Here is an 11,276-nt window from a genome sequence, read left to right on the forward strand (position 1 = left end):
GCTATTGACATTTTACACCTTTCTCAGTCTGAATCTGGTCTTTATGTCTGTTTCTGTGTGTGTTAGAACAAGATAGGGTGAAAACCGTTTCAGTTTTCTTTAGTAAAAGCACTGTTCAGTCAATCATGAAATTTTGACACATTTTAGCAAACACTTGTTTGTTTGTTTTATTTTTTTTATTTTTGGTGCATTTAAAAGGGTGATATAAAAAAAAAGTTATTTAAGTTTTATTAACTTTTATTACTTGATAAAAGAAAAAAAAAATCACTTTGTAAATTATAAACATTGCAAAAGTACACTCTCCCAAAACTTAACAGGCAAGATGAGAGAGTCAAACAATTCAAAGCCTTAAATATAGGCCTACTGTTAGCATGCCAAAGTTGTTCAATTAATTTCAATTAATTTCCACATGTTTTCTCAAACTCTAGATACTTGGCACACAAAGTTTCATATTCCTGGAAGTGAGAATTTTATATTATTTTTCTGCTAAATAAATTAGGTAACTTTTAGAGTCATACAATTTTTGTGAAAGAAATGTATTTATGATAGTTTAAGAAAATTGCTAGAGATTTACCTTAGTCCAGTTTCCTGGGGTAGTGACCAGCAGTGGTGCCTGAGTTAAATGAGCAACTTGAGAATATGTCACATCTCCCCCTAATGATGCTAAAAGGACAATGTGGTATATGAGCAACTTGAGAATATGTCACATCTCCCCCTAATGATGCTAAAAGGACAACATGGTATATGAGCAACTTGAGAGTATGTCACATCTCCCCCTAATGATGCTAAAAGGACAATGTGGTATATGAGCAACTTGAGAATATGTCACATCTCCCCCTAATGATGCTAAAAGGACAACATGGTATATGAGCAACTTGAGAGTATGTCACATCTCCCCCTAATGATGCTAAAAAGACAATGTGGTATTACAGTTTTGTTGCCTTTTTTTTTATCAAAGTGACTCACAGCAACCACCAAACCACAAAGTAAGTTAGCATCCTTGAACTATCTATAATGTATTTTCAAAATGTAAAAAAATGCAACTCAACTGAACATTACTTTATAAATTAATTAGAAGCCTATAGGTTATCTTAAAGACCAACATAGCACATAGGTATAGATCTAGTAGCCTATAGTTTATCTTCAAAAATAACATAGGTTAGATGTTTTTGTCATCTTTAGTTTTTACATTTTTTTAAAGAAAAACATATTGTAAGTTGGTTAATACAGTCTGCTAGTGGAAGCAAGTAAATTCTAAAAATAAAGTCTGTACCTCCGGAGGTAGTAGCTATGTGATATATCTGTTAATGCAGAATTTCTAAAATGGATCTTACTATGTTTAGCTCTTATTGCACATCCTAGGCAAGCAGAATTTGGCACATCTTTAACATAGACAGGTGTGTTAAACACATCAGCAAGAACCTGTAACATGAACATTCTAAATTCACTTGCCCATTAAAGCAAACACTTCAAACTCTTGTTTACAAATTCTTGATATACTAAAGTAAATGAACACCACTAAAATCACCTGTAAGATGTCTTTATTTTTTGATCCTCCACCGGTTGCAATGATTCTTGTTTTATTACCTTGATAAATTAAAGTAAGATTTTCAAGAGAGTTAAAACTGCCGTTCCCTAACAAATTATTTGTATAAATTTAATATTTCTTAAGTTTTCAAATATTGATTGATTACTGGTATATCTTTTGCCTGATACAACTCAGGCAGTTAACCAGAAAGGTAACCCACATTTCATTACATTTCTGATTGTAATTAAATGTGAAAGGTAAATCGTACCTAATTTACAGCCAACTTTTTCAGCATGTACTCTACGAGCTACAAATTGACCTTCCAACACAGCTCTTACCTCTACCTCAGGTGAGAAGGAATCGACCTGTTCAATACAAGTATGTAAATGATGGCAAAAGATGCAGCTGTCTCAAAACTGATGATTTTTACTCAAGGTGTCAAGAAGATTTCATTTTAGTATTCAGGAATTTGATTAGTAACCTCATGTGATTAGACAAACATCCTAACACATTAGAATCTATTGTTCAAGACTGACATTTTTGAAAATGTCTTTTGTCAGTTAAGTAAATTAACAATTTGTCTTTAAATAATATCATTTGGTAATTATTTAAGTAATCGTAAAATTCAGGCAATTTATAAATCAAATTGAAAGGATATTTTTAATTTTACACTTTAGGACAAAAATTACTAAAGAAAGACATGACTTGATACATACCAGATTTCCCTGGTCACCAAACCTGAATACACCTTTAGCATGAGGTTGTATTTCCATCATATCAAAATAAATGCCTAATGATGAAATCAAAATAAAAGTTTACACAATGTTTCAACCATTTATGTAGTGAATGCATACTCCTGTTCAATTTAACATATGTTCTCACAAAAAACTATCCCAAATGTGAACTAAAATTTTCTTACCTAAGTTTCCATTGTTACCAGGAGGCGTTTTCTTGAGCAATTCACTAAAAACCTCCCACGAACCACCAGCACTTTCATCTCTGATTCGCTCTCTTGTTAGAGAACCATTTTTAAAACTTCAGTGACATGAAATATACATTTTTTATGTGTGACTTTATCAACCATCAAACTTACACTTTATATTATCTACTAATGCATTTCTATTTTCACATTCTACATATAAATGATATACATATGGAGTATACAATTTCATTATCTTAACAATAACTGATTTATGTGTATCCCCAGACCAATTAACATGAGTTATTCGTGTAATCAATGTAATCAAATTTATAATATGATTTAGTTATTTTAAAGTATTAAGATACAAATTGGTAATGAAATATTTAAGTATTGTAGACCACACAAATTTTGTTTTGTGTAACATCTCTGTTAAAAGAAAGTTTTAGAAAGGCAAAGTGAATGTGTGTCACAAGCAGATATGGGATTGTTTTCAGCCTTCAATCATTGTTTTGTAATAAATTATTAAAAAGTTATTTATGTAGTTTAGTTTTTGGTAAAGTTGAAACTCAAAGGTATTGTGTCAGCAAAAAAAAATAAAAAATATTTCAATCCTCGGTTTGTATCTAGTTTTTAAAATTACCATGTTAAAGCCATAAAGTCATCTCTGTTGAGAGGATTGGCAAAAATATGTCCAGTAAGACCAGGTACAGGTTGGGTCAACCACACAAACACTGTATCACTTGTACCAAGACTGACCTAGGGATACATCACAGCTTATGTACTAAATCTGTTTTTTGTTTTAATTTCTAATATTATCTCAGTACCAAAAGACTAAACAAATACATATGCACACTTAGTAGATTAATTACTTTGCAACTAAAATATCAAGGGTGAATAGGTATGTTTAATATTAATAGATACCAAATTGAGGTTCAAACAACTACATTGTGACAGTCATTTCCATTCTCCACAATTCTGAGTACACTTTAGTACTTAAAATACAATAACTTTAATTAACTAGAAATTATCAGAAGTAAAAAAAAAATATTTCTTAAAACTTACAATCACATCTCCTTCTTCTGGTGCTAGCCCAGCAAGTGATGCTACAAATCATTTTGTTTTATCAAAATAAAAATGTTACATCAAACTTTGATAATAAGGTGACAGATGCAGCATAATACCAATTAAATTATAAATATATGATATGGTGTGGCTAGGCAGTGGAGTGAAAGTTGGGTCTCAGACTCATGTCCACCTAGCTCTTACCTGACCCACATTAGGGAAAAGCAGCTGGGCATGGTAATGACCACACTAGCCCTTCACATGCCGTGGTCACAAGAACAAACTTCATCAACTCTACTGACCAACAGGTCAAAAAAAGTAACTACCTTTTTTTTAATTACAAAAACTTGATCAAGAAACTGAAAATTTATAAGTCTTTGAAGATCTATTTATAAAATGAAAATAACAAAAATGTTCTGTCAAGTATCAAAATGGTAGATTTGTTAAATTTACCTGGGTTGTCACCAACAAAGGCTGCAACAATACAGTCTGGATTGAAGGCAAATCTTGAGATTAAGTATTGTGAAATTTTCCCCTACAAAAGGGAAGAAATTACTATTTTTAAAAAAACCACACAAGTATGTAATGTTAAGCAACACATTATTCTTTTAATGTAACACCACTTAGGTTTAAAATGATAATTGACATTTTTTATACATTTAAATTTTTAACAAGTTATCAAAAAAAAATTCAAAAATTTGAATCCAGGTTAAATGTTTGATTAACTCACTATACATGTGGCTGAGGGAATAGGAGACCCAAGTTTTGCTTCTAGATCTATACCACATATCTGAAAAAGAATAAAGAAATAAAACTAAAACTAAGGTATATTCAATCAAATAAATTAATGCCGAACACTGAATAGAAAAGCAAATAATATAGTTTTAAAGGTCACATATCTCATCTTTGTTTCCAAAATTAAAACTTTATAGAATCTACATAAACTCTTTCTAGCATATCTACTTCCATTGCAATTTTTTATATAACTACATGTAGGGCCCTTACACTCCTCAATTTTATTGGTTTGAAGTATGCGCTTGAACTAGTTAGATGTATTGTTATATGCCAGTTATATTCTGGGTATTAAAAAAAAGCTAATTCTTAAGGTTAGGAAGTAAAACATTTATGAAATTTATCTAGAGAGAGATATTACAGGCTTGGTAACTGAAGAAGTGTTATTGTAACACCCTGACTATACAAGGTACAAAAATAGTCACTGTTCAATCTTTATGATGACTATTTATGCACCCTTGTCAACTTAGGACACTGAAAAAGGTTTAAATATAGCCATTTCTCAACAATAATATAACCACATTATAAAACTGAAAGAACAAACCTCAAGGCAACATTGTGACCATTCTTTAGTCCAAATGTCCAGTAAGTTCATTCCAGTGGCATCACTGTAGTCAATGTCAGCATAATCTCCAATAAATAAACTTGCTGCGAAACTACTTACTAAAGATATCCTCTAAAAGAAATATTGATTAAACATTTTTAGAAGAAATGTCATTTTACAAAGTAAAAAAGACTAAATAGTTAATTAAATTAACTTTATTAAAACAGTAAAAATGATTTTGACAAGTTTAAGTAGATCTATAAGTTTCCATAGTAACTTATTTAACTTTTCTGTGTAAATTTGAAGATAATGTAGATCAAAATTAAAGATTGAATTTTTAAGAAAACAGTCTAAATTATGCAAAGATTATCTGAAAAAATATATTTTAAACCAAATTAGTTTGGGCAGCAGATCCTAAAGACTCCAAATCCTAAACCATTTATTCATCATTCATTTTTTAAGTTGTATATAATGACTATAACATTTAAAAATTTAAAGTGCTCTTACTTCAGTATTATCATAAGCATTTCTTCTTGTCTGAAATATTTTCATAATTTGAGATCCAGTAAATCTTTCATAAGCTTTTGAGCCAGTAATTTGTGCTAAGGCCTAAAAGTAAATAATTAAGTACAACCTTTAATAGCATCAATAATTATTTATAGATTTTAAATTATGCAAAAAGCTAGAAAAATTTATAAAAAGGCAATATAATTAAACTTTTCATAGAAAAACTTGATTTAATTCAAAGTGTTAATTATGATATGGTATTGGTAGCAGTAAAAAGACAGTTAGTGGTCACAGAGCTTATTTCAGACATTTTTTTCTCCACCCTGGGGAGAACACACATTAGCTGAAGTATATATTTCGTACATAATTCTATTTAGTTGGGGGAAGAAACTGAGTGGGAAACAGCTGAAGAGCTGAAAAATTAGTGGGCTATTGAGACTTGTAATCAAATAATTCTACTGAGAAAAAAAAGGTCACTACCTGTGGTCCTCCTATTTTTCCTTCTAACAAAGTACATTGACTGCTAGTGCTTGAATCCATCCAAACTGGAGAGTCTTCAACACTAAAGCAGTGCTTGAAAGTAAAAGATAATACGATCTAAGAATTATAGCATTTACAAAAAATGTCAATGAATATACATCTATTTTGACCTTTTTGTATACAAAAAAATGAAACAAACAAAACCATTTATAAGTTTGGTTTGTTTAGTATTATGTGATCATTTATATGTAACACATAAATTGGGTTACCAGTCAGGGGAGATAACTTAAACCATATTTGGTTGCGGCCCCTGTGGGACTACAATCTTTGATGTAATGTTATTTTTGCATGCTCTTCTATGTTGCCCAGTGTTTTCCCATGTCATGTGACCTCTGGGACTCTGGCTAGTTGCAAAAGGGTCCACAGCATTCAAACCCCAGGCTGCTGATGACCAGGACTGTTGCTAACATGGGCATCGACCTAATGAAGGACTTGTTTAAGGACTTGTACTTGGACTTGTTTAAGGGTTTGTACTTGGACTTGTTTAAGGACTTGTACTTGGACTTGTTTAAGGACTTGTACTTGGACTTGTTTAAGGACTTGTTTTAAAACTTGTACTTGATCTACCTATGTACTTGCAATTGTACTATTCTATGCAATCCAAAAGCAAGAAACATCTTTGGTTTTGTTATCTCTCAGTATCAGCCCATTAAAACACTACACCTCAGTGGGTGACATCACACCATATCTCCACTAAGGTAGTTATATAAATACTGTAAATAACTCTTGAAATGTTGTATACAACTTAAATCATTATTTTTCGTGAGGTGAACTTTAATGTTTAATCATTTTCTATGAAGTTTCACAAACTGTGCATATTGAGTAACACCTTTATTTAGCACAATATTTCCAATTGTGATGTTATCTAAAATAAATATTTTATTTTCCGAGACATACAGTTAAGAGTAAATGTTCAAGATTAGTTGTTTTTTTACAGCAATAAATATTTACCTTAAGCTGATTAAATAAAGATTCATCTGGATTTGCATTCCTCAAAATTTGCCTTGAACCATTTTTCCAGTACACACTCCCATGTTGCTGAAAATAAATTATTAGTACCCTACTTTATTATTTATAATATTTTGCTACACACACTTTTCTTTTATAATATTACTTTACAAAAATACAGCAACTGAATAAAAATTAGTAAGGTAAATAACCTACACACTTTATACCATTTTCTAAAACACTGAAATGGCAGGGTTATATTGTTTTATCTTTACATTTTAAATTTTTTTTATCTCCCTAAAATTCAAATTCAAACAAACCTGACCAGCTCCTGAGAGAGCAACCACATTTTGGAATGGAAAATTGTCTCCTTTCATTTTTTCTAACAGAACATCAAAAGCTCTAACCCACATTTTGGTGGGAGCAGTTACTGTAATACCATCTTCATGAACATGCACACCACCATGTGTCCTAGTAAAAATGTTTCAAAATTTCTAAAAATAAAATTACTGAGCTATACATGCTAATGTTCTCTTTTAAATTTTTATTGCTCTAAAGTGACTATCATTTTTTTAAAAATTAGTTATAACCCTATAGATGTGTAATTCTATTCTCCATTGCACATACTATTGTGTATTGTGCTTTACAGGATGGCTTTTGGCAATTTTTTTTCATTATACATCATTCTATCATATATATATATATATATATATATATATATATATATATATATATATATATATATATATATATATATATATATATATATATATATATATATATATATATATATATATATATCCCTCACATTTTGAACTTCTTTATATAGAGAGGAATAGTTTTATAAATGCGATATTTTAAATAGAGACAGGTGGTACAATTAAAGGTTAAGCTGAAGGAGTTCAGGATTAATTTTGGGGTAAGAGACAGATTTGGGTTAGGCATTATTATTGAAGATAAAGATTATGTATTAATCATTTCTCAGTCTCCGGTTTCACAGTTTAGTATAAAAAAATAAAATAAAAATAGTAAATGAACCACGACTAATATACACGTCATTTTCTGTTATAGTGCTTTTACTAATACTTTGTCTTCCAGGTTTGATGGATTGTTACACAACAATAGACTACATTGTGTAACAAGTAAACACAGTAGGACTTTTTGGATTTTATAAACAATGACCACAAATTAAATTGAAATTTTCTATATATTATATAGTGACATATTATACATACTGTAGTTTAAAGTAATTATTACTGACTGTTATATAATTAACTCTCATCTAAAAATTAGAAATTTTAAAATAGATGATTTAAACTACATAGTTTGAATTAGTTGATCTTATGCAGATGTGTATCATATTGTTTAGAAAATTAAGTATGGTACATTACCCAAATTCAGGTAAATCAGAGTCAAATTGCACATGTTTCTCATAGACAACACGTAAAGTTTCTGTGACAGCTATAACTTTGACCTAAAAGCAGTTCATTGAAAAAGTTATGTTAGTAGAACTGTTTACCTAAATTTTAATAAATGTACATAAAAAAAACTTTTAAAAAACATTAGACAATAATGTATGTCTTAAAGTTTTTCCTCTGAAATTGGAATCAATGGCTTATAATATATGGCACATAACAGGTTGACACATAATGCTTACTTGATTGTGTTGCAGGAAATCCCATCCAACATTATAATTAAGAAGGAAGAAGAAAAGCTTGGAAGGCTTCAAGTAAGCATAAATACATATTAGTTATATTTCTTAATCCTACATAGAAGTTGGTTCTTAACTGTAATTAACTGTAATATTAAAGGGGCTACCCTCCAACACAAGTAAGTGTTATGTGTCAACATGTTATGTGCCACAAGCCTCAAATGGTCTGAATTTTAAGTTAGGTTTCTGTCTCCAACTAATGAGTCTCATCTGCCAGAGGTTCGAACTCAGGACTTGTGCATTTGAAGAATGACTATGTATGATGAGTTGAGAAAGTGTGCCGTTTTAGTGTAGAGCTGATATGATCAACCTCACACTATTACCAGATTATTCATGCAGTTAATGGCCTTTGCCTTTGGTGATTAATGTGAGTCTGAGTATTTGTGAGACTTGAGTCTCAGACTATATTACAAGACACTACATTTGTCATTTTGGACATTTATAATAAAAAGATTTATAATATTAATATTTCATTTATTTAAATTATATAACTATTTTATAGTAAAGTATATATATATATAAAATATAAGGCTATTATTATATTTCTAATAGTTTATATTATTATTTAATATTAATATATAATATATATTTATATTTATTAATATTATCTCTAGGTCTAAGACTAAAGTGTATAGTATAGTATAAGACAATAATAGTTTATAATAGTATTATTATTACTATTACTAGACTACTACTATTTTATTATAATTTTATAGTTTGTATTATTAATTTATTATTTAATAATTATTAAATTTTTATTTTTTAGGCACTATAAAAAATATTATTATTATTTCATTTTACTTATCATTATAAAATTTGCCTACTTGCTGTGTGCTGAAATCAAAACCAAGAAATAAACTATCAGAATCTGCAATTCCATCTGTTGCCATATTTTAAAATTTTTAAGTTAGTTGTAGTCTTTTGTATTTTGTAGATCTAGATTTTAAGTTGTCCCAATGTTGGTATTTTGATTTGACATGTGTAGGGTTCAAAGTTCATTCTGAGAACCTTTGACCCCCAAGTTCAGCACGGCAAGCACTGAGATGGGCAGTCAGCGACATTTTAAAATTAAAAAAAACAAAAAACAACTGCGTCTCCTTTGATGGCTAAAATAAAACCAATAGTTGTTTTAATTTAGATCTAGCTTAACACTTAATCATTAATCTAATATCGGGACTAAAAGTCTTAATGCGGCTTTCTGAAAAAAAAAAAAAAATAACGTCACGTCACACTTTAAAAAAACAAAAAAGAAAAAGGAAAGGGGCGTGGGTGTGGGGAGGAAGGTTAGGGTTAGGGTAAAGTTTTCCATTTGCGTTGAAAAAGTAATTGTTTTTAACTTAAATTTTTTGGCAATAAATAGTAAATGTGCATTAAAAAACATTTTGATGTGAATTAACATCAGCTGTCCGACTCACGAGATCAACAGTTCTGACCCTCAGTTCACCATTTATTGGCGTTTAAGTTTAATCTAACCAGGCTGATAGAGAATAATTGTTAATAGATGTTATCTCTTTTATTTTTTGTTACTAAATTTAGAAATTTTCAAATTTAATTGAAATGACTAATTTTTTATCTAATTAGATAAAAACAGTTAAAATTAGACATCACTGCACTGTCACCGAAGAACGTTTGAACAAAATCGCTGCATTAAAAGTGGATTAAAATTGAGTAACAAGATTTGCCACAAATTAGGCCTAGAAAAAAATAATCACAGGCATCGTGAACTGAATAAAAGATTATTATAGGGAGTAGTGGAGGCGCACTGCGGGGAAGCAGCTTGCAGAGGCAGTACTATGACTATGGGGGACTGCCAGGAAAATGGCAGATGAACGCAGGGCCGGCGCTACCTATAAGGCGAACTAGGCGGTCGCCTAGGGCGCTATCCACAGGGGGGGGGGGCGCAAAAATGTGTAATCTCCAATAATAAAAAGTACCTAATAATGAATAACTTTGATACATTATATAAACTTAAAACTTTAGGGTAATATACAAAGGCTTATATTTATAGTTACTCGCGTTGGTGAAAATGCACCCTAACCTCCCTCACCAGGAAAGGTCGGGGCACTTTTTACCAGTCCGTTTGCCTTTTTATTTTGGTGTCAAGAAATTGATGCAGAAAACAACTAAATAATGCCAAGTAGCAGTCAACTATCTTTATTTTGACTGTCTATGATTCAGTAATGAACTTTTTGTAATATTATCACCGCATTTGCCCAGTATCGTAGCGAGGGGTGGGGCGGGGGGGGGGGGAAACATATGTCCCCGGGCGCCGACCTAAGGGGGCACCAAAATGGGTTGGAAAAATAAATTGAAAGGTTGAGGGGGGTGCAAATCGAAATCTTGAGGGGGGGGTGCAAATCGAAAAGTTTGTCCCCGGGCGCCGGGAAGGGTCGCTACGCCTCTGCATTTGCCGCACCCATTGAATAGGCGCCTGTGCAATTTTTATAGGGCTAAGTCTTATTTTCTCTCACTTTGAATTAGAAATCTCGTTAGCCTGGGAGAGATTTAGATTTTCAAACAAAATTAATTGTTGGCACCACAAGATCCTAAACAGAATTAATATTCTAATACACACACCCACATATAGGTATATATAATATATATATATATATATATATATATATATATATATATATATATATATATATATATATATATGAAAAAAATGGGGGGGGGGGCGTTTTAATAAGTTTTGCCTCGGGTGCTAAGTAAACTGGCGCCG

The 11,276-nt window shown here is 30.8% G+C and overlaps 1 protein-coding gene across 2 annotated transcripts; it reads right to left on the minus strand.

Annotated features, from left to right (window-relative positions):
- Positions 1-384: 384 nt before the first annotated feature.
- On the minus strand, positions 385-9,575 carry LOC131951668 (xylulose kinase). Of its 2 annotated transcripts, XM_059314020.1 has the most exons (18): positions 9,379-9,573; positions 8,235-8,317; positions 7,164-7,314; positions 6,847-6,933; positions 5,836-5,928; positions 5,356-5,457; positions 4,849-4,980; positions 4,243-4,302; positions 3,966-4,047; positions 3,513-3,553; positions 3,091-3,206; positions 2,448-2,563; positions 2,245-2,318; positions 1,797-1,893; positions 1,529-1,587; positions 1,335-1,422; positions 575-663; positions 385-455 (listed from the first exon to the last, which is right to left on the minus strand). In XM_059314020.1, the coding sequence occupies exons 1-18, from the start codon at positions 9,442-9,444 to the stop codon at positions 399-401; spliced, it is 1,593 nt and encodes a 530-aa protein (XP_059170003.1). In that variant the 5' UTR covers positions 9,445-9,573; the 3' UTR covers positions 385-398. The 2 variants fall into 2 exon arrangements, with proteins under 2 accessions (XP_059170003.1, XP_059170004.1); XM_059314021.1 differs by lacking the exons at positions 385-455; positions 575-663 and adding an exon at positions 675-846 and having other exon boundaries at positions 9,379-9,575.
- Positions 9,576-11,276: the final 1,701 nt, after the last annotated feature.

The sequence above is a fragment of the Physella acuta genome, unplaced genomic scaffold, assembly GCF_028476545.2.
Source record: "Physella acuta isolate Inbredline_101_S28 unplaced genomic scaffold, ASM2847654v3 ptg000820l, whole genome shotgun sequence".
Classification (NCBI taxonomy): Eukaryota; Metazoa; Mollusca; class Gastropoda; family Physidae; genus Physella; species Physella acuta.

Bases quoted from the DNA above. Each gene is read 5' to 3' on its own strand.
- LOC131951668 (XM_059314020.1), bottom strand. From the start codon at position 9,444: ATGGCAACAGATGGAATTGCAGATTCTGATAGTTTATTTCTTGGTTTT. The intron at 8,318-9,378 runs GTAGGCAAATTT...AACTGCTTTTAG, and splicing joins TTGATTTCAGCACACAGCAA to GTCAAAGTTATAGCTGTCAC. The intron at 664-1,334 runs GTAAGATCCATT...TTGTCCTTTTAG, and splicing joins TGCAATAAGAGCTAAACATA to CATCATTAGGGGGAGATGTG.